The sequence below is a fragment of the Symphodus melops genome (assembly GCF_947650265.1).
Source record: "Symphodus melops genome assembly, chromosome: 22".
In the NCBI taxonomy this organism is placed as follows: domain Eukaryota; kingdom Metazoa; phylum Chordata; class Actinopteri; order Labriformes; family Labridae; genus Symphodus; species Symphodus melops.
Genome location: NC_136712.1, coordinates 1,172,097 through 1,191,671, shown reverse-complemented (window position 1 = coordinate 1,191,671; position 19,575 = coordinate 1,172,097). Strand labels below are relative to the sequence as shown.

General features: G+C 47.2%; 2 protein-coding genes across 3 annotated transcripts in view; one reads left to right on the top strand and one right to left on the bottom strand.

Moving 5' to 3' along the window:
- Positions 1 to 56: 56 nt before the first annotated feature.
- stab2 (stabilin 2) overlaps positions 57 to 19,575 on the bottom strand; it is a 23,349-nt gene continuing 3,830 nt past the window's right edge. The window contains exons 9-69 of one of the 2 annotated variants that reach the window (XM_079334751.1): positions 19,205 to 19,332; positions 18,988 to 19,121; positions 17,832 to 17,911; positions 17,595 to 17,744; positions 17,372 to 17,515; positions 17,229 to 17,291; positions 16,242 to 16,358; positions 16,101 to 16,154; positions 15,944 to 16,024; positions 15,690 to 15,842; positions 15,552 to 15,611; positions 15,331 to 15,432; positions 15,134 to 15,220; positions 14,646 to 14,757; positions 13,716 to 13,896; positions 13,489 to 13,582; positions 13,209 to 13,367; positions 12,789 to 12,884; positions 12,583 to 12,675; positions 12,455 to 12,502; positions 12,252 to 12,385; positions 11,527 to 11,629; positions 11,301 to 11,378; positions 11,110 to 11,199; positions 10,798 to 10,905; positions 10,566 to 10,697; positions 10,355 to 10,483; positions 10,194 to 10,256; positions 9,763 to 9,861; positions 9,454 to 9,649; positions 9,256 to 9,351; positions 8,960 to 9,011; positions 8,802 to 8,875; positions 8,329 to 8,454; positions 8,122 to 8,195; positions 7,969 to 8,040; positions 7,568 to 7,687; positions 7,416 to 7,460; positions 7,253 to 7,345; positions 6,945 to 7,100; positions 6,721 to 6,849; positions 6,536 to 6,595; positions 6,194 to 6,370; positions 5,937 to 6,026; positions 5,709 to 5,855; positions 5,540 to 5,599; positions 5,214 to 5,337; positions 4,855 to 5,004; positions 4,677 to 4,781; positions 4,446 to 4,553; positions 3,665 to 3,858; positions 3,441 to 3,582; positions 3,166 to 3,299; positions 2,913 to 3,078; positions 2,685 to 2,791; positions 1,393 to 1,512; positions 1,161 to 1,307; positions 866 to 976; positions 618 to 752; positions 418 to 519; positions 57 to 319 (exon numbers count right to left, since the gene is read on the bottom strand). In XM_079334751.1, coding sequence (XP_079190877.1) covers positions 245 to 319; positions 418 to 519; positions 618 to 752; positions 866 to 976; positions 1,161 to 1,307; positions 1,393 to 1,512; positions 2,685 to 2,791; positions 2,913 to 3,078; positions 3,166 to 3,299; positions 3,441 to 3,582; positions 3,665 to 3,858; positions 4,446 to 4,553; positions 4,677 to 4,781; positions 4,855 to 5,004; positions 5,214 to 5,337; positions 5,540 to 5,599; positions 5,709 to 5,855; positions 5,937 to 6,026; positions 6,194 to 6,370; positions 6,536 to 6,595; positions 6,721 to 6,849; positions 6,945 to 7,100; positions 7,253 to 7,345; positions 7,416 to 7,460; positions 7,568 to 7,687; positions 7,969 to 8,040; positions 8,122 to 8,195; positions 8,329 to 8,454; positions 8,802 to 8,875; positions 8,960 to 9,011; positions 9,256 to 9,351; positions 9,454 to 9,649; positions 9,763 to 9,861; positions 10,194 to 10,256; positions 10,355 to 10,483; positions 10,566 to 10,697; positions 10,798 to 10,905; positions 11,110 to 11,199; positions 11,301 to 11,378; positions 11,527 to 11,629; positions 12,252 to 12,385; positions 12,455 to 12,502; positions 12,583 to 12,675; positions 12,789 to 12,884; positions 13,209 to 13,367; positions 13,489 to 13,582; positions 13,716 to 13,896; positions 14,646 to 14,757; positions 15,134 to 15,220; positions 15,331 to 15,432; positions 15,552 to 15,611; positions 15,690 to 15,842; positions 15,944 to 16,024; positions 16,101 to 16,154; positions 16,242 to 16,358; positions 17,229 to 17,291; positions 17,372 to 17,515; positions 17,595 to 17,744; positions 17,832 to 17,911; positions 18,988 to 19,121; positions 19,205 to 19,332 — 6,759 coding nt within the window. In that variant the 3' untranslated portion in view covers positions 57 to 244. The remainder of the gene's footprint in view (positions 320 to 417; positions 520 to 617; positions 753 to 865; positions 977 to 1,160; positions 1,308 to 1,392; positions 1,513 to 2,684; positions 2,792 to 2,912; positions 3,079 to 3,165; positions 3,300 to 3,440; positions 3,583 to 3,664; positions 3,859 to 4,445; positions 4,554 to 4,676; positions 4,782 to 4,854; positions 5,005 to 5,213; positions 5,338 to 5,539; positions 5,600 to 5,708; positions 5,856 to 5,936; positions 6,027 to 6,193; positions 6,371 to 6,535; positions 6,596 to 6,720; positions 6,850 to 6,944; positions 7,101 to 7,252; positions 7,346 to 7,415; positions 7,461 to 7,567; positions 7,688 to 7,968; positions 8,041 to 8,121; positions 8,196 to 8,328; positions 8,455 to 8,801; positions 8,876 to 8,959; positions 9,012 to 9,255; positions 9,352 to 9,453; positions 9,650 to 9,762; positions 9,862 to 10,193; positions 10,257 to 10,354; positions 10,484 to 10,565; positions 10,698 to 10,797; positions 10,906 to 11,109; positions 11,200 to 11,300; positions 11,379 to 11,526; positions 11,630 to 12,251; positions 12,386 to 12,454; positions 12,503 to 12,582; positions 12,676 to 12,788; positions 12,885 to 13,208; positions 13,368 to 13,488; positions 13,583 to 13,715; positions 13,897 to 14,645; positions 14,758 to 15,133; positions 15,221 to 15,330; positions 15,433 to 15,551; positions 15,612 to 15,689; positions 15,843 to 15,943; positions 16,025 to 16,100; positions 16,155 to 16,241; positions 16,359 to 17,228; positions 17,292 to 17,371; positions 17,516 to 17,594; positions 17,745 to 17,831; positions 17,912 to 18,987; positions 19,122 to 19,204; positions 19,333 to 19,575) is intronic. The other variant, XM_079334752.1, reaches the window with a different exon arrangement.
- The window catches only part of sco2 (synthesis of cytochrome C oxidase 2), a 181,606-nt gene continuing 163,567 nt past the window's right edge, over positions 1,537 to 19,575 (top strand). Inside the window, exon 1 of the mRNA XM_079334784.1 lies at positions 1,537 to 1,540. The gene's annotated coding sequence lies outside the window, so the exon portion shown is untranslated. The remainder of the gene's footprint in view (positions 1,541 to 19,575) is intronic.

The following is a 19,575-nucleotide window of genomic DNA, read 5'->3' as shown; positions in this document are numbered from 1 at the left end:
GTCTCCGTAGTTTTAATTGGCTTTAAATTCACTAATAAATGAAAAACTTCTCAATGTTTGGAGTTGAGGTAATTTTTATTCTGAAACTTAAAAAAGTCTCCGAGACCTGAAACCAGCTGCTGTCTTCGTGTCCAGCATGAAAAACTCAGACTCATCGAAGATATCAGACTTCAGACTGTCCAGTCCAGACTCTCGTCCTCCTGAGCGCGTCGTTAGTGTCGTCCGTTCACACAGGTGGACGATCTCACGAAGTCTCCAGTCCATCAGACAGCAGGTCGTACGATCCTCCTCCGTTCGCCGCCTCGTGTTCGTCCTCCGCCTGCAAAAAGGAAATCTGAGACCTCGGCACAACCAGCGTCTTTACGTCGACATCCCGTTTGTCAATAAAGATTTTTGGATTTTGAATGTTTGACTCACTGCGGCCTCAGGTGAGCCTGACTCGGCCGGTTCATAAACCGGGTTGCAAATGTTGCGATTGGTGTCCGCAGGGGGCGGAGCTTCTTTCTCTTCTTCCTCGTCCTGTCAGAGAGGGACAAAGGGTCAAAGGTCAGCAGTGTTTGATGTTGAAGCGCTACGCGGACACGTGTTTAAAAAGTGTGCGGTTCAATGAGCGTGACCTTGAAGTAGTGAAACATGAACGGTTTGGTTTTGTGGGCGTAGAACTTGTATCCAACGAAGACGACCGCCGCCAGCAGAACGACCAGAACCACGACTCCAACTCCAAGCCCCGCCCTGTGAGCCACTTGCATCTGCTGGACCAATCAGAGACGAGGACAAAGACAAAAAGGCAAACACTATGAATACGACTGTTTCACTGATAGTTATCGTTTCATTAGTGCGAACTGTGTTTTATGACATCACTGACCTGTTTGCGAGGGGGCGGGGCTTTCAGAGGTCCCCGGAGAACATGGATGACCCCGTTTGAAGCCTGGATGTCCGAGTCGGTGATGAAGCGGTCGTTGATGTAACGAGACGCCTGAGGAGAGGAAAAAAAAAATCCCACAAATTAAAACACACAGAAGTTTCGCAGAACTTGCTGCAAAGATTTGATTGACAGCAGTCTCAGCCAATCACAGTCAGCGGTTTGCTCATGAAGGTGAAACATGGCTGGTTCAGTGTTCAGATAAATCAGGACACAGTGTCGCCGTATTAAATCTGACCAGAGCTGACGGGTTCGTCTGGTCAGCGACTCCGAGGACGGTAAGACCGCCGACGCGGGTTCGGATGCGAGTGCCGTTCTTCAGCTGGACCAGAGGAAGAGCCAGACCCTCGGACAGGTGGAACTCGATGTCCCGCATGGACAGAGTCTGCGGGGACAGGTTCGACAGGTGAGGGACGAGGCACGGCGAGCGTTTCACTGTGCGAGCAGCAGAGCGTGACGCAGAGACTCACCTGGTTGTCAGGCAGGCCGTCGTTGTCGGGGACGAACAGAGTGGACTGAACGGTCAGGTTGCCGAGTCTCTTCACAAACTGTTTACCTGATTCACTCGCCTGAGACGAGTTCAGGATTTGCTGCAGAACAGAAAAGAAGTTTCACAACACAAGTTAGACTGTGACTCGACTAAAACAACAAGTCAGACTGTGACTCGGCTAAAACAACAAGTTAGACTGTGACTCGACTAAAACAAGTTAGACTGTGACTCGACTAAAACAAGTTAGACTGTGACTCGACTAAAACAAGTTAGACTGTGACTCGACTAAAACAAGTCAGACTGTGACTCGACTAAAACAAGTTAGACTGTGACTCGACTAAAACAAGTTAGACTGTGACTCGACTAAAACAAGTTAGACTGTGACTCGACTAAAACAAGTTAGACTGTGACTCGACTAAAACAAGTTAGACTGTGACTCGACTAAAACAAGTTAGACTGTGACTCGACTAAAACAAGTTAGACTGTGACTCGACTAAAACAAGTTAGACTGTGACTCGACTAAAACAAGTCAGACTGTGACTCGACTAAAACAAGTTAGACTGTGACTCGACTAAAACAAGTTAGACTGTGACTCGACTAAAACAAGTTAGACTGTGACTCGACTAAAACAAGTTAGACTGTGACTCGACTAAAACAAGTTAGACTGTGACTCGACTAAAACAAGTTAGACTGTGACTCGACTAAAACAAGTCAGACTGTGACTCGACTAAAACAAGTTAGACTGTGACTCGACTAAAACAACAAGTTAGACTGTGACTCGACTAAAACAAGTTAGACTGTGACTCGACTAAAACAACAAGTCAGACTGTGACTCGACTAAAACAAGTTAGACTGTGACTCGACTAAAACAACAAGTCAGACTGTGACTCGACTAAAACACACAAGTTAGACTGTGACTCGACTAAAACAACAAGTTAGACTGTGACTCGACTAAAACAAGTCAGACTGTGACTCGGCTAAAACACACAAGTTAGACTGTGACTCGGCTAAAACACACAAGTTAGACTGTGACTCGGCTAAAACACACAAGTTAGACTGTGACTCGGCTAAAACACACAAGTTAGACTGTGACTCGGCTAAAACAACAAGTTAGACTGTGACTCGACTAAAACACAACACAAGTTAGACTGTGACTCGGCTAAAACAGAACAACACAAGTTAGACTGTGACTCGACTAAAACACAAAAAGTTAGACTGACTCGGTTAAACAACACAGGTCAGACTGTGACTCGGCAGGAAGCAGAGACTCACGGAGAGGAAGTTGGAGAAGTTGGGCGTAGATCTGAGGACCTGCAGGAGGTTTCCGACACAGCCGAGACCGTCTCCGACATATCCTGGCTTACACTCACACTTCACCTCTGAAACACAGACAAGGTGAGTTGCTGGGGGAGGAGCCACCATCATCTTCTATTTCAACATGTTTGTGCAGTTCAGACTGGTGATTAAAAAGAATTACATTTAGGACTTTTTATTTCTCACCCTTCATCCGGAAGCAGAAGGTGTCCCAGGTCTCACTCAGGTTTTTGCGTGTCCCGTAGTCCACGATGCCCACATGTCCAAAACCACACTGAAGGTTCGAATAGGTCGTCGGGTACGCAACCCGGGCCGCGTCCAACCAGCCGGCAGCACACATGTTCAGCCCCCCCTGCAGGAAGCATCAGGAACAGCAGCTTTAGTTTCATGTAAAGAAGCGGACCAGCAGACAGCAGCTCCGTGTGTTGCGTTCACTGACCTGCTGAGCGTAGGACAGCTGAGTGTATGTAGCCATGCTGCCTCCCTCTGCACTGCAGGCCTGCTGAGCGCCGCTGTAAGTTAGTTTGTACTGACCTCGAACTGAACGGTAGTGAAACACACCAAACGTTGCATCTATACACACACACACGCACACACACACACACACACACGCACACACACGCACACGCACACACACACACACACACACACACATTAGTAAACACATTTTAAACACGTTTTAAACACACTTTAAACACAACACCATTCAAATACCTTCAAAGTGCAGGTCGGTACATTTGGCGTCTTGATGACATTGTCCGTTGTCTTGGAGACAGCGGCTGATTGGCTGCTTTTTGACCTCACAGGTGACTCCGTCTCCGACATAGTTGTCCTTACAGGTGCACTTCTTCTTCCCCTGTTGACACAGAGAGTCACCTGTTCCATGTTGCACACCTGACGATTCTGACGACCGTACCTGGACTAGTTACTGCACTCACCGGAGCCGTCATGGTGCATGTGGCGTGCTCGTGGCAGCCTCCGTTGTCCCCCGAGACGCAGGGGTCAATGGGCAGACAGGTGAAGCCGTCTCCATGGTGACCTTTAGGACATGTGCAGCTCACCTGTTCTCCCACCTGAGAACAACTGGCTCCTTTAGCACAGCCGCCGTTCCACACGCTACAGATGTCCATCACTACAGAGAGAGAAACAACAAATGTGTTTGTATTTACCTGTACAGGTGTTGTTTGTGTTTACCTGTACAGGTGTTGTTTGTGTTTACCTGTACAGGTGTTGTTTGTGTTTACCTGTACAGGTGTTGTTTGTGTTTACCTGTACAGGTGTTGTTTGTATTTACCTGTACACGTGTTGTTTGTATTTACCTGTACAGGTGTTGTTTGTGTTTACCTGTACAGGTGTTGTTTGTATTTACCTGTACAGGTGTTGTTTAAGTTTACCTGTACTGGTGTTGTTTGTGTTTACCTGTACAGGTGTTGTTTGTATTTACCTGTACACGTGTTGTTTGTATTTACCTGTACACGTGTTGTTTGTGTTTACCTGTACAGGTGTTGTTTGTATTTACCTGTACACGTGTTGTTTGTATTTACCTGTACAGGTGTTGTTTGTGTTTACCTGTACAGGTGTTGTTTGTATTTACCTGTACAGGTGTTGTTTAAGTTTACCTGTACTGGTGTTGTTTGTGTTTACCTGTACAGGTGTTGTTTAAGTTTACCTGTACAGGTGTTGTTTGTGTTTACCTGTACAGGTGTTGTTTGTGTTTACCTGTACAGGTTAAGCCGTCTCCTTCATAAAATGGCCGACACACACAGGTGTTGTTCTCACGACAGACTCCTTTTGGAGAACAGGACGGAGAACACTCCAGAACCTCAGCTACACACACACACACACACACACACACACACACACACAGGTTAACATGTTTATTGTGTTCCTGTTTTTTTTAACTGCAGACACCTGACGATGGACAGGTGGATGGTCCAGGTGTGAACTCACCCTGGGGGCTCTCGCAGCGCTCTCCGGTCCAGCCGGCCTCACAGAAACACCCTCCTGTACCGGTCCGTCCCTGGTCACATGACCCGTGTTCTGAACAGTTACAGGCTGAGAGACAGGAAACGAGGAGGCGTTAAACACCTGATGACGTCAAACAAGTAACTGTGTGACCGCTGCTCACCTTTACAGCTGCCTCCGTAGAACCCTTCACTGCACAGCTCACAGGCCACGCCCCCAAAACCCACCTCACAGGTACAGGTGCCGTTACCGAGGGGACCATCGTCACATTTCCCCCGGTTGCTGCAGGGAGAGCTGCTGCCGCCGGGACAGGCTGACATGGCGAGAAGTGATCAACGGGCGGCCGATGTGATGTCATTATGACATCGTCATGGGCTCATTACATAGTGATGATGTCACTAAGATCATTTAAGTTCTGTATGCTCAGACGTGTATGGGAGCCATGTTGGGCCAAAAAAGAAAAATTATGAAATTTATGAAAAAATGTTATTTCAAATGTTTGTGTATTTCTTGTCTCCTCACCCAGGCAGTCCCGTCCGTAGTAACCATGACAACACTTTGGCTTCAGGAAGACGACAGTGCAGATGCTGCGACAGCCCGAGTTTTTAGTCACGAACAAGTTTGGCAGGTCGCACTTCTGAACCTCCTAAAACCAGAGAGACACACAGAGCTGGTTTATTATCAACAGATGATCACTCTGATCAAACACAGCTGGTTTATTATCAACAGATGATCACTCTGATCAAACACAGCTGGTTTATTATCAACAGATGATCAAACAGAGCTGGTTTATTATCAACAGATGATCAAACAGAGCTGGTTTATTATCAACAGATGATCACTCTGACCTTTACTTTGGAGCCCTTGGGACAGCGAGATGCTGTGGACGAGCACACTTCGCAGGTCATCTACAGAACAAGAAGAAGAAGAAGAAGAAACAAGGTTATTTAGATTCCGATGCTATCATTAGCCACTCACTCTCTCTTTCTTGGTTGGATATTTAAAGTTCAAACTCACCCGAAGGTCAAAGGTCGTCTGTTCGGCACAGTGTCCCCCGAGACTGGGCGGAGTCAGCAGGCAGTCGATCCCGTAGGCGATCCCACCGTTAAAGAAGAGGTGTCTTTGAACGATCCGACACTTTCCGTCATTAACAAACACTTCTCCCTGTCAACACGAAAAAACAACACCATCAACACCAGAACTCTTCTTCTACTGGTTTAATTAACGTGGTCTCCCTGTTCTTACAATGGCGTCCGTCCCTCCACAGCTGAAAGTCAGAGGTGAACCCTGCAGAGTCCGAGCAGAGTCCAGGTAGATCAGACCTTCAGCGTACACCTGAGACCACAAAGAGACATAACAACGACTGTAAAGAGCGCCCCCTGCTGGCTGGGAGGTTTGTTTTTATTAGAACAATCCTGTGAGAGGATTCTTCGGGTTCAGTTTGAGTTTATTTTCGGAAAAGATGATTTTAAATCGTTATTTGTAGTTTTTCTGTGTCTGACCTTCTGGTTTTGCAGGATGTGGAACTTCAGGTACTCCAGCAGCTGAGCTCTGTTGTCTCTGTGAAACAGGAAGTCCTTCTGCTCCTGTGGCAGAGACGCCATGACGTCGTCCGAGGGCAGGAAGACAGTCAGCGGCTGGTACATGTCGTCCTTCAGCAGGTCTGTCACACCCGAGTCCTGACACGTCACAAATCCAAACAAGTCTCATCAAAACACACCTTGAACTTCCCTCCCCTGCTCTGACGTCCAATTACTTGTGACTGTGGCGATGACTGACGGGTCTATCGGCCAATGAAATTCTCTGAACATGCTGCGTTGATCTGCGTCCCTCCTACTTCTTACCTGCAGCAGTCTGTAGAACGTTTTGTAACCGTGCCGATCTGCCACGTCACTCAGGTTCGCCTGAGATCATCGACCAGAAAAAAAGTTTAATCAGGCGATTTATTGGTCGTAGAAAGCGATCACTGAAACGACTCATTGACTGGGAATATTCTGTCGAGACCGGTTTGCATGCTGTGGGAACTCACCGGAACGTCTGAGTCTTCCAATGTGTCGGTTTTGGGAGGAAACAGAATCGTGTCGACCTCGTGGAGGACGCCGTTGGTGCTGAGGTCGTGGCTGTACGTCACGTTGGCGTCGTTGACGAAGATCCTGCCCTGAAAAGACCCGACACACAAGCGTGCACAAAGTCTGTTCAGAAAACGCTCTTCGCGAAAAACACAGATTATCTTCCTGCTCTCTGATTGGTCACCTGGCTGGACCTGGTGGTCAGGACGAGCCCGGACAGCGTCGTCAGGTTTCGTGGTCGTCTCAGGTCGACGGGCAGCAGAGTTTGACACATGACGATGTGGCTGCGCAGGATGGAGCCAAACTCGTCGAGGTGATTCTGCGTCTTCACTTGTTTGAACTACAAAAAAAAACCCAATAATAATTTGATACCATGGCAACAAAAACATTGTTGTCGTGGAAACAAATTGCCAAATAGCAACAAAAAGTAATGAAATGTTCGTTGAATAATCAGGATTTCCGACTGGGGGGAAAAAAAGGGGAGGAGCTTACCCTGTTGGTTTTTTGATTTTCCCCTTTATAGGCTTCAATTGTCGGAGCGAACACGGTGAACGGGCCGCGACCTTTCAGGGAGATCTTCGTCACCTGAGAGATTTAAAGACGACAGTCAGGGAGAGGTCACCTGCAGGGGGCGACAAAGAGCGACTTCACTCACCATCAGACCCATGTAGAAGTCTGTGAGCTTCCTCCTCACGATCTCCTGCAGAGACAAATATTCTTTATGTCATATGAATAACAACACATGTATTTATTTTATGTCCCCGATTTAAATAACATAAGGGGGCGGGGCCTATTTCTGAAGCTCACCATCCCCACAGTGCCTCTGCAGGTGAGTCCGTCTCCGATGTAGGTTTTGTGACAGGTGCAGGAACGAACTCCCGGAGCCGTCATGTTGCACTTGGCATAACTGTGACAGCCGCCGTTTTTCTGGAAACATCCGCAGCGCTCAGGTCAGTTAATCAGGTATTGATGGATGATTACAGATTATTGATGCTTTGTGACACATTCACCTGACAGGTGTGTCTGATGGAGCTTCTGTAGGTACCTGAGCTGCAGGACCGACACCAACCAGCGTTCTTTTAAAACACGGTCGTGTGCGTCGAGTCATCTGTACAATCCTCCCAAAATAAAACTACCTGCAGTACCTGAAGGTGAAGTAGCACCTGGAACAACTGCAGTACACCCGGTTGTCATGGAGACGAACTCACTTTTTTGCACAGGTTGATCATCTCGCAGTTTTGACCGTTGCCAGAGAAACCATCTGTACAGGCACAGGAAGTCTGCACGGAGAGTCACAACAATAAAAGCTTCAGACGATCGTTTTCATATTCAATAAAAAAAAAAAAAAAAACAGATGTTACTTTGTTTGGTCCAACGTGAATACACTCTGCGTTGGCATGGCAACCACTGTTTCCTTCCAGACAGGGGTTGATTTCTGCGAGACAAACAGAAAAGTAATGCAGCACTCGAACGCATCACGGGAGTGCTTCCAACAGGAAGTCTTTTTTCCCCACAGTGAACTTAATAAATGTCACGAAATATTTAATGATAAAAAACAGCGAACGTACCGACACACACCAACCCGTCGCCATGGTAACCGGTGTTGCACACACACCGTCTGAGGCCGGGCAAAGTCCTCTTACACACCGCGAAGAGACTGCAGCCCCCGTTACCCACCGCACACCGGTCTATGGCTACACACACACACACACACACACACACACACACACACACACACACACACACACACACACACACACACACACACACACACACACACACACACACACACACACACACACACACACACACACACACACACACACACACACACACACACACACACACACACACACACACACACACACACACACACACACACACACACACACACACAAGCTTATGGATTTTCTGCAGTTTCAGGTGAGCACATAGCTCAGCTGTGTGTGTGTGTGTGTGTGTGTGTGTGTGTGTGTGTGTGTGTGTGTGTGTGTGTGTGTGTGTGTGTGTGTGTGTGTGTGTGTGTGTGTGTGTTTGCTACCTTGGCAGAAAGTTCCATTTCCTTCAAATCCGGCGGCACACGAACACAACGAGCCCGACGGCGCCGTTAGACAGCTGACAAACACGGAGACACACGAAGAGTAAAAAACATCACCTGCAAACACGTCATGTGACACAATACAATAATACATGACTCACTTTGCACTGGAGTGACACTTCACTGACCCGCACATCTCATCAGAGTCAACCTCTGCAACAAGAACACACACACACACACACACACACACACACACACACACACACACACACACACACACACACACACACACACACACACACACACACACACACACACACACACACACACACACACACACACACACACACACACACACACACACACACACACACACACACACACACACACACTCAGAGTTAACCTCACAGGCAGACATGGCGTTAAGACTGTTTGAGTGTCAGAGAAGTCGTCTTACTGTCATCGCAGAGGACGCCTCTCCAGCCGACATCACAGACACACGACCCGTCGCCCTTCGGCCCCTCGCTACAGCGGCCATGTTTACAACGACAGTCTGCAGGGAGAGAGAGGGAGAGAGAGAGGGAGAGAGACGGGTCAGAATAAAGAAGACACTACTTCTCGTGAAAGCAGCCTGTCGACCATCAGGACGGCGTACCTTGGTCACAGTGGACGGAGTACTTCCCGCTCTCGCAGCTCTCACACGCCGTCCCATTAAACCCTTTGAAACAGCTGCACACTCCGGTCCCCGTCGTGCCGTCCTCACAGCGTCCGTTGCCGTAGCACGGCTGACCCTTCGGCCCGGGACACGGCTCGCAGTGCGCCCCGAAAAACCCCCCACAACACCTCCGCTCCTGAGACGGAAAGGTTTTATTCTCACAGCTCGAAAAACACGCTTCAACAAAAAAAACAAACATGTGACACGTCACCGTGAAATACGGTAAATAAAGGGATGAGTGAGACGTACGATGTTGGCCTGCAGACACGTCGCTCTGCAGCCCACGGTCCGCAGGTGTTCACCTTGAAACATCCGGCTCAGCACACACTTCTTCGTCCTCACAGATCTCTAAAGACGAAAGGTCAAAGGTCACATATTCTCACAACATTACCCTGTATTAGATCATGCCTCAACGCCTCTATTTCATCATTTAATTTTGTCAACACTTTTTAAAATGTCGTCCATCATTTTTGACTGAATTTTCTCACAGAAATAAATCATCAAGTCGTCTGCGTAGAAAGTTCATTTTAGACCTTTTTGTTGAACAATTACCGATAAAACTGAAAATGTGATCGCCTGAAAACGACCCCCGTCGACCTGAACGTTTCAAACGCTTCGTTAAAATAAATCTGTGTTTGTCATGTTTTGATCGTGGCGTGCTTTAAAGGCGGCGCTCTTACGTCCTGAACCGTGTGGTTCGGGCAGATTTCATTGATTTGAAGCAAACAGTCCACGCAGGCTCCCTGTGGAGGGAGAGAGAGAAAGTTGTTATTGATCAACTGATCGATTAAGAAGAAAAATGAAGTTCTCTGGCTCCGCCTCCTGTTGGTGCAGACGTCACCTGGACTTTGGAGTATGTGACCTCATCACAGAGGTTCCTGGTGACCTCCAGGACGGCGGACAGACCGTGGATCACTCCTCGACCGCTGAGCAGGTTCGACGAGTTCATCGGAGCGTCGTTCACAAACAGCTGACACGAAAATCAAATTTAAAACATATTTATCATTCAATTATATATTAATTATTTGATTCATTGGATCTTTGATTCTGACCTTTCCGTCTCGGGGGAAGAAGCCGAGCTGGAAGGAGAACCCGAGCAGCGTCTTCTTGTACCCTCCGGACTGCAGGTCGGTCTTTAACAGGCGCTCCGTCGCCACCACATGGTAACGAGTTGTATTCACATCCTGTTTGACAAATTCAAATCCCGACTTAGAGACAAACGGCACGCACTCTTTGAGACATTGTGCCCTGTCGTAATATGTGTTCAATGTTTGTAAACTGTACCATGGCGGTGACGGACGCCTTCTTCAGATACTCTGCGATGGCGCCGTTTGTCGGAGCGAACACGGTGTACTCGTCTGCCCGCTCGATCTCGTCTGTCAGGTTATAATCCTGCACGAAGAGACGTTTGTGTTTTCATGATGCAACATTTTCAAACTTGTGATGTGATTAAAGTGACAATCAAAGAATATTGATACCTGCTTGTTACCACGGCAACAAACCCCCCCCCCCACAAAAAGTGACTACAATGCTTGTATTGGGCTTTTGACAGTCTTAGTTTGTGTGTGTGTGTGTGTGTGTGTGTGTGTGTCGTACGATGAGGTAGGATCTGAACAGAGAGAAGTCGGTCCTCAGAGCGAGAGTCGCCAGCAGACCTTCACTCAGCTTCCTGTCAGGAACTAAAACCTGCAGACAGAAGCAACGAGCTGTGAGATTCACACAGAGCACTGCTAGCACGGTTAGCAGCATTAGCATGGTTAGCACCATTAGCACGGTTAGCCGGGCACCTTATCAATGATGTGGAGGAGTCCGTTGGTAGCGGCGATGTTGGAGGTGGTGATGGTCGCCCCTCCGACAGACGTCACCTGACACATGATGATGGACGTTTATTTGCACGCACATGTAGCTCTCAACGAATAAATAAGACCAAGAATGAATAAATAAATAAATAAACAAACAAGAGGAATAAAACTGTATTTTTAAAAGTAAAGCAGTAGCTAAACTTGGACTCACCTCATTGGTTGATGAAACAGGAAGTGTGGTCTTGAGGAGGGAGGTGAGAGAGGTGAGGCTGCTCAGGGTGTTCAGTGGATAAACACCTGAGACCATGTGATTTCTACAGGACAGGTGGAAGTTTTTTTTAACATCTTAACAGACACTGAAAACATGTTTGAGTTTAAAATAAAGATCCTGATTTGCTAGGAAATAAATATTTTAAAAAAAAGAAAAAAGTGATATTGCAGCGCTCTCACACTGCTGAAGTTCAAATTTTGAGCTCGGAGGGGAAGTAGAACAAAACTTCCTCCCTCAGTGGAACAAGAAAGGACAACTCCAAGAAAATTACAACACCTATCGTCATGGTTACGGTTTTAACTCCTGGTTAGATTAATAATAATAATATAGTTATTATTAACAACAGCTCTATTGGCAGAGCTTTTATTTTGAAGTCATGCGCAGTTCCCACCAACTCGCCGCAGACGCTTCTTTTTTTCACCTCTCTAACGATGCGTGGCTTTTTTTGCGTTGCTGTTTGTGAATGAGACACTTTAACGGATGAGGCTGATTAACATAAAAAATAAAATTTAATTAAATTCACAAAAATTTAGTTAAATTCACACTTTAACCCTTCGTGTGTGTTTGTGAATCAGATGCTCTTCTTGACTCGTTTGCACAGATTTAGAGGGAACAAAAGCTTTTCTTCAGTGATTCATATCTGATACACATGTCAGTGATGTTACCTGATGAGACTGGGCAGGTTTCCTTTGGTGGTCCAGAAGTTTTTGTCCTCTGAGGACATTTTAGCGATGGCGTCTGAAGACGGGACGAGCAGGGTGAGGTTCTGATCCGACAAAGACCCGGAGAGACCGGAGTCCTGAAACACAAGAAGGAAAGTAAAACTAACTCCTTACAAACTGAACAACCTGTGACACGTTGTACTCACAGTGGTCCATGTGAAGAACTCTGAGACGTCCTGCAGAGCCATGAGCTCCTGAAAGCACCACAGAGAGACACGGTGAGAATTCAGAAAAACATGGCGGCGATCAGAGTTGATCACCTGTGGAGTCTCACCTCTCCGACGGAGCCGTAACACGTCTGTCCGTCTCCAACATAACCTTCATCACACACACACGTCCACTGAGAAGACTGCAGGAGACAGCTGGCCTGAGGACACACACACACACACACACACACACACACACACACACACACATCACTCTCGGTTCATCTCATGCACGCCCAGAGAAACGATGAAGAGTGCCCATCATCATCCTCACCAGGTAATGACATCCTCCGTTGGCCGTCACGCACTGATTCACCGCCTCGCAGGCCCAGCCGCTGCCTTTAAACCCCGTCTTACACGAACAGTCGCTCTGAGTACGCCGCCGAAAAAAAAAAACAAGAGAAGAAGAAGACCTGTGACATTCTGTTTGACAATAAAGTTTTATTCTCTGTACCTTCTGGGATTGTTGTCCGTTTCCATGGTAACAGAGTAAATACAACGCCCAATAAAAAAAAAAACTTTCAAGTCTAATTGGTCACGCATCATTAGTTTACATCTGCCTCATCAGGCAAAGCATCATGGGAAATGTAGTGCCAGTTTCCTTCTTGTTTGAGTAATTTATTTACTGTCTCATGATGGTCTTCATCAAGTACTGTAACTCAAATTCAGATGATGCAACCTGATTGGACGTTACCTGTCCAGGTCCCACGTAGATGCAGGTGGCGTTGGAGTGGCAGCCTCCTTTATCGGGACGCTCGCAGTTGTTGATTGGCTGACAATCGTCTCCGTCCTCCATCCACCCGCTCAGACACTGACAGGAGTGAGTCCCCGGTCCTGTCGTCACGCATTTAGCCTGCAGGGGGCGCCGCACGCACACGCACACGCACACACACACACGCACACGCACACACACACACACACGCTCAGTGTTCATGTCTTTAATCTGCGAGAAAATAAAAGGGAAAGTCACGTACATTCACGCTGCAGCCGCCTCTGAGGGGCGGAGCACAAGGGTCAGATTCCACACAGGTGATCCCGTCTCCTTGGTAACCAGGTTTACAAAAACATCTAGAAACACACAGGAGAGGTGACATCATCACGCCGATGATGGCGACGTTTTTAACGTTTTAAAGAAATAAAAACTGAATCTCCAAAAATCTCCGTCGGAAGTCGGAGCTTCGTAAGCTGCAGGTGAACTCACCTGGGCGTTCCCTGGCTGAAGTCACAGTCTGCGTGTGCGTGACAGAATTGAGCCAGAACGCCACACGCCGCCGTCCTGCGATCGCACAGCGGACCGGTGTAACCCTTCTGACAGGAGTCCTGTTTACAGCGGCCGTCCGAGTCCGGGCGATTATCACACTGGCCGTGGACACAGGGGCAGGCTGAGGACACACAGGTGAGACAGGTCATAGATCACACAGGTGAGGCAGGTTATAGATCACACAGGTGAGACAGGTCATAGATCACACAGGTGAGACAGGTCATAGATCACACAGGTGAGACAGGTTATAGATCACACAGGTGAGACAGGCTGAGGACACACAGGTGAGACAGGTTATAGACCACACAGGTGAGACAGGCTGAGGACACACAGGTGAGACAGGTTATAGATCACACAGGTGAGTCAGGTCATAGATCACACAGGTGAGACAGGTTATAGATCACACAGGTGAGACAGGTCATAGATCACACAGGTGAGTCAGGTTATAGATCACACAGGTGAGGCAGGTTATAGATCACACAGGTGAGTCAGGTCATAGATCACACAGGTGAGACAGGTTATAGATCACACAGGTGAGACAGGTCATAGATCACACAGGTGAGACAGGTCATAGATCACACAGGTGAGGCAGGTCATAGATCACACAGGTGAGGCAGGTCATAGATCACACAGGTGAGGCAGGTTATAGATCACACAGGTGAGTCAGGTTATAGATCACACAGGTGAGGCAGGTTATAGATCACACAGGTGAGGCAGGTTATAGATCACACAGGTGAGACAGGTCATAGATCACACAGGTGAGACAGGTTATAGATCACACAGGTGAGGCAGGTTATAGATCACACAGGTGAGGCAGGTTATAGATCACACAGGTGAGACGTGATACAACTTGACGCAGGTGAAACTTACTCCTGTCACAGTTGGGTCCGTACTTGTTGGGGGCGGAGCAATACTGACAGCGAGAGCCTCTGAAGTTCTGCTCACAGACGCACAAGCCGCTCTCTGCGATGCCCTCGGAGCACTGACCCACAAAAACAAGATTTATAACACAACTTTTACTTCCTGCTGCGAGAAAACACCTGCTCATCAGATATCAGGTAAATGTTCTCCTGCTGACGCTGCGTTAAATGCGTCATCGCTAAGCTAACGGTTCTCTTTGTGTTTTTGCTGAAAGTGCAGAAAGTTCTGTTTAAACTTGTTCGACGTGTTGAGACGGTTTGGGGTCGTGTGTGTGTGAGCTGAGGTTAGCTCGAAGGCTAACGTAGACCTGTGTGTCATCAGCATATCTATAAAAACAAAGATGGCGCGTATAAATTAGACATCGCGAGAAGAGAGGTGAGCCGAGGTGGGAGGGTTACAGGTGTTGTGACGTCACTGTTCGGGTTGTTGAAACTGACCTGACCGTGTCCAGAGCATGGCGTCTGATATCCACCTGGACAGGGACTACAGTCTGGACCATAGAAACCTTTACAACATGCTGGAGTCTGAAAAAGATACACAAACACACGTTTGATTTAAACAGCTTCATTTATTCTCTCTTCTGGATTTTTAATCCTGATTTTTAATCTGAGACAGGATTCAAAGATTGTCTCACGGTGACGGTTGTGTTGCAGAGCGGCGAGCAGCCCGTTGATGGGAGTCTGATGAATGGGTGTTCGATGCTCAGAGTGTATAAACATCCGAAGGTGGAGAGGCCCTGATGCACACACACGGAAACATCATCATGTGATCAGATTTAAACCGAGGGTAAAGTGTGTTTAAAAAAAAAAAAAAAAAAAAGTTTTTTTTTTAAATGAGCGGAGTGAGATGTCTTACCGTGTAAACTCCGGACGAGCACTGAAACTGTTTGACCTTCGAGCAGCTGACACACTCACCCTGCAACGCAGACGGGATTCATCAAGCGTTTGAAGAACGAGGAGACAGGATGTAAAAATGGAGGCCGTTAAAGCTCACCTTGACGATTTTGGTCTCGGTGACGTCACACCTGTGGGGCAGCACGGGTCGGATGGAGGACGGAGTCAAAACGCCATCTATAACATACAGACGTCCGTTTTTAGCTTCCACTGCGGCCTCCACCACGGGAGCGTCGTCCACGAAAATCTGACCCTGAAAACAAGTAAAAAAAAAAACAAACAATTTCTTTCTGCATGTTTTCAGTCAGGGAATTCTTTCAGAATAAAAGCATGACCAGAAAGATCCACTCTCACGTTTTCTGTCACGTTGATGCTCAGAACATGATTGGCCATCGTCACGATCCTGGGACTGGACACGGCGTTATAGACCTCCAGCTTCAAAAGGAGGAGGCGTAATTATTATTTAATATGATTTAATATTCTGTTAATGCATGTTTTTCGAGGTACTGACTGCGGTGGACTGGACCAGGTGGTTCCGGAGAAACTCGAGCAGTTTGTGGTGACCCTGAAGGTTCAGAGTCAAACATTCGGTTCATTCAAGTCAACAGCAAACACGTTGTGACAGTTTGGTGATTTGCTGATTGGTTCTGACCTCGGCGCTGCTCAGGTACTCCAGGTGACCTTCAGTCATCCTGTCAAAGGCGGAGCTAGTGGGAGCAAAGACCGTGATTGGACCAGGAGTGTCCAGGACTGAGGTCAGGTCTACCATCTGCTCAGACAAAACACAACACACACTGAGGTCCAGTTGTTGAATCAAGGTGAAGCTGAAGTTCATACGTGAACATTTATTTATTTATGTGAAAATGTTTTATAAAAACACTTTAAAGGCAGGGTCGGTCATTTTCTTCCAGATCCACTTTTTTAAGATTCTAGTTGAAATCGTCTTTAGGTCCTGACAGAAATTAATAACTCAGGTTCTCTGAAAAAGTAAACAAAGTAAATCCATCATCTGTATCAGTTTGCAAGTCTTTAAAAACTCCGACCAATGGCTGCCATGAGGTACCAATCTGATGAACCAATCACAGGCCTCCCTTTCTCCCTGCTCTCTGATGATCCAATCACAGGCCTCCCTGCTTTCTGCTCTCTGATGAACCAATCACACGCCTCCCTGTCTCCCTGCTCTCTGATGAACCAATCACAGGCCTCCCTGTCTCCCTGCTCTCTGACGGACCAATCACAGCCTCCCTGTCTCCCTGCTCTCTGATGAACCAATCACAGCCTCCCTGTCTCCCTGCTCTCTGATGAACCAATCACAGCCTCCCTGTCTCCCTGCTCTCTGATGAACCAATCACACGCCTTCCTGTCTCCCTGCTCTCTGATGAACCAATCACACGCCTCCCTGTCTCCCTGCTCTCTGATGAACCAATCAAACACCTCCCTGTCCCCCTGCTTGTTCTCACCCTCTTGCGTGCTCTAGCTCACACTCAGCTTCTGGACCAATGGCGCTTGTGCATGTGAGTAAAGGGGGCGTGGCTTCAGAGGGAGCACAGAGAGGAGGGGGGTTGGTGCAGATGGAGCACTGGGGGGAATTTAACTACCAACCCTGCCTTTAAGGGAATCTTCAGCTTGAACATTTTACCTCCAACAGGGACTTGAACTTGCTGAATTTTCCGTAGTCGGAGACGATGGTCAACATGTTCTCCTGAAAGAGCGAGTCCATCAGACAGGACAGAAACATGACGTGTGTGTCCCGTAGACTGTAAACGGTGTCAGTGTGTATACCTGAGTGTTGCTCTCCACAGTGGGGGGGACGCTGTCCATCAGTTTGTTGATTATGTGAATTATCCCGTTGGACGCGACCAAGTCAGAGAGCAGTATGACGCCTTTCTTCCTGCTGCCATGGAGACGGATTTTAGTGTGAGAGTCCTGAAAAGTAGAGCCTGTTAGAGCGGAGCGGTGATCGGATGATTCACATGAGTTGTTATTGGACATGGACGGAGCGTACCCCCTCTGACGTGTCCGTCTCCGCTGATTTTCCCGACAGCGTGTAAAAAAGGTTCAATTTCTTCAGAGTGCTGAACGGCATCGCGCCAGGAACCAGGTGCATCTTACACAGGTACTTAGCCTTCGTAGCATCAGCGGTCAGACTCCTCCCCTGATCAACAAACGAGAGAATATTCAGCTTTAAAATTAGAGTCCCACTTTTTAATTATTTAGACTTGTGTGACGTTCGAGTTCTTACTGAGGTTCCTTTAAATCCTTTATTAATGGGGACAAACAGAGTGAACGGACCCAGACTCTGCAGAGGCCACGACAGAACACCTGAAGAAGAAAACACAATCAGAAGAAACGACCTGAATCCCAAATCAGGGACGTTTTGGAGGATCTGGTCTCCGCTGTATATTTACAAAAACTCGGACTCGAACTTCCTGACTAAAAAAACTTTTATCCTTCCGGATGTCGAGGAGAGAAGAGGAAAGGTGTCGCTGTCTGATGGGATATTATGTGGAGGTATTTAATTCTGTAAAATGTTGTATACTAGTTTTGCCAAGGGTGAGATCTTTTTGTTCTTGTTTTGTTTTTATTTATTTATTTATTTATTTTTTTCTTTCTGTATATGCAACAAAATTCAATAAAAAAGAAAAAAAAAAAAAAAAAAAAGAAGAAATGTGAGATTTAGGGCGGGGCTAACCGTGATTGACAAGTCACTGTCATGGTTATTGTTGGAGCCAAACTATGTGTTGCATATTTTCTTTGTTCATATATGCAGTCCCTTTACTGGGCACTAGGGGGAGCCTGGGGAAGTGTTTTTTTTTAATGAGAGCTCCAGGTGAGGTGGACAGGTGTGTCAGCCTGAGAAGAGAAGGAGAAAGTGGATTTGTGGACTTATTTAATTCCAATTGACGTCGTGGTTCGTCTTATTTTGTTTTGTTTGTTTTGATCATTTTTACAAGTTGAACAATAAATGGATGAATATATCCAAAAGTATATCTACAGCCTTTTTATGTTTTTTTAAGAGCTGAGCATTCGTTTGAAAACAGCGTCCACATTCAACACCAAAGTGGCCTTTCTTAACATAACAGGGTTTGTTAAAATTGGTCACAGTTATCTTTAAAAAAAAAAAAAAGGGGCAGCTTTGAAATGACAGGAGGGAGAATCTGGGTTTTTGACGTGCACCAAACTGCATCCGGACTCGAACCTGAGACTCTGCACACGGGACGCTTGTTCTCCTGACTGAGATTTAAAAAATAAAATAAAAACCAGTTCCTCTTAAAACGTCCTGTTCAGCCTTTTGTTGTTTTCAAAGTCACTCTAAGAAGTCGGCTGTTGATTTTATCTGCTGGAGTCATGATTGGCTGGAGGAGGGGTTAGCGTAGCTTAGCATGAAGATTAAATACCAAACAGCTGGATGGCTTCGCTCAGCTGACCCCTCCACTCTCCTCCTGGATCCGTGTTCAGACCGTTCAGACGCTGGATGATGTTCCCGTAACACACTTTACCGTTACCTACGTAACCCTCCAGGCAGGTGCAGCTGCGGGACAGAGGGACAGGTGAGCTTTAACACGTTAAAAAACACGCCTGTTCACTTAACGAAAACAAACACAAGAGACTGACTCGGCTAGTCCAGGTCCCAGGGTGGTGCAGTTGGCGTGTTCGTCACATGCACCAGGTGTACACAAGTCCTTGAGGCCGCAGCCGCCGTCTGGCAGGTGTTCAAATCCAGGTAGGCACTCACAGTGAGACTGAAAACACAACAAGTACACTCAGGATGAAGTTATCACTGCTGCCCCCTACAGGCAGCCGGGGTCATTACAGCTGAACTCTAAACTTCCTGTTCTTTCTAGGATCCTGTAACTAATCCTGATCCTCCTCCTGATCCTGGTCTGATCTCTGTTTTAGGTCCAGATCCTGTTCTGGATGCAGATCCTGCTCCTGACCATATTCTACTTCCCTGGTTCTGATGTGACCCTGGTTCTGATGTGACC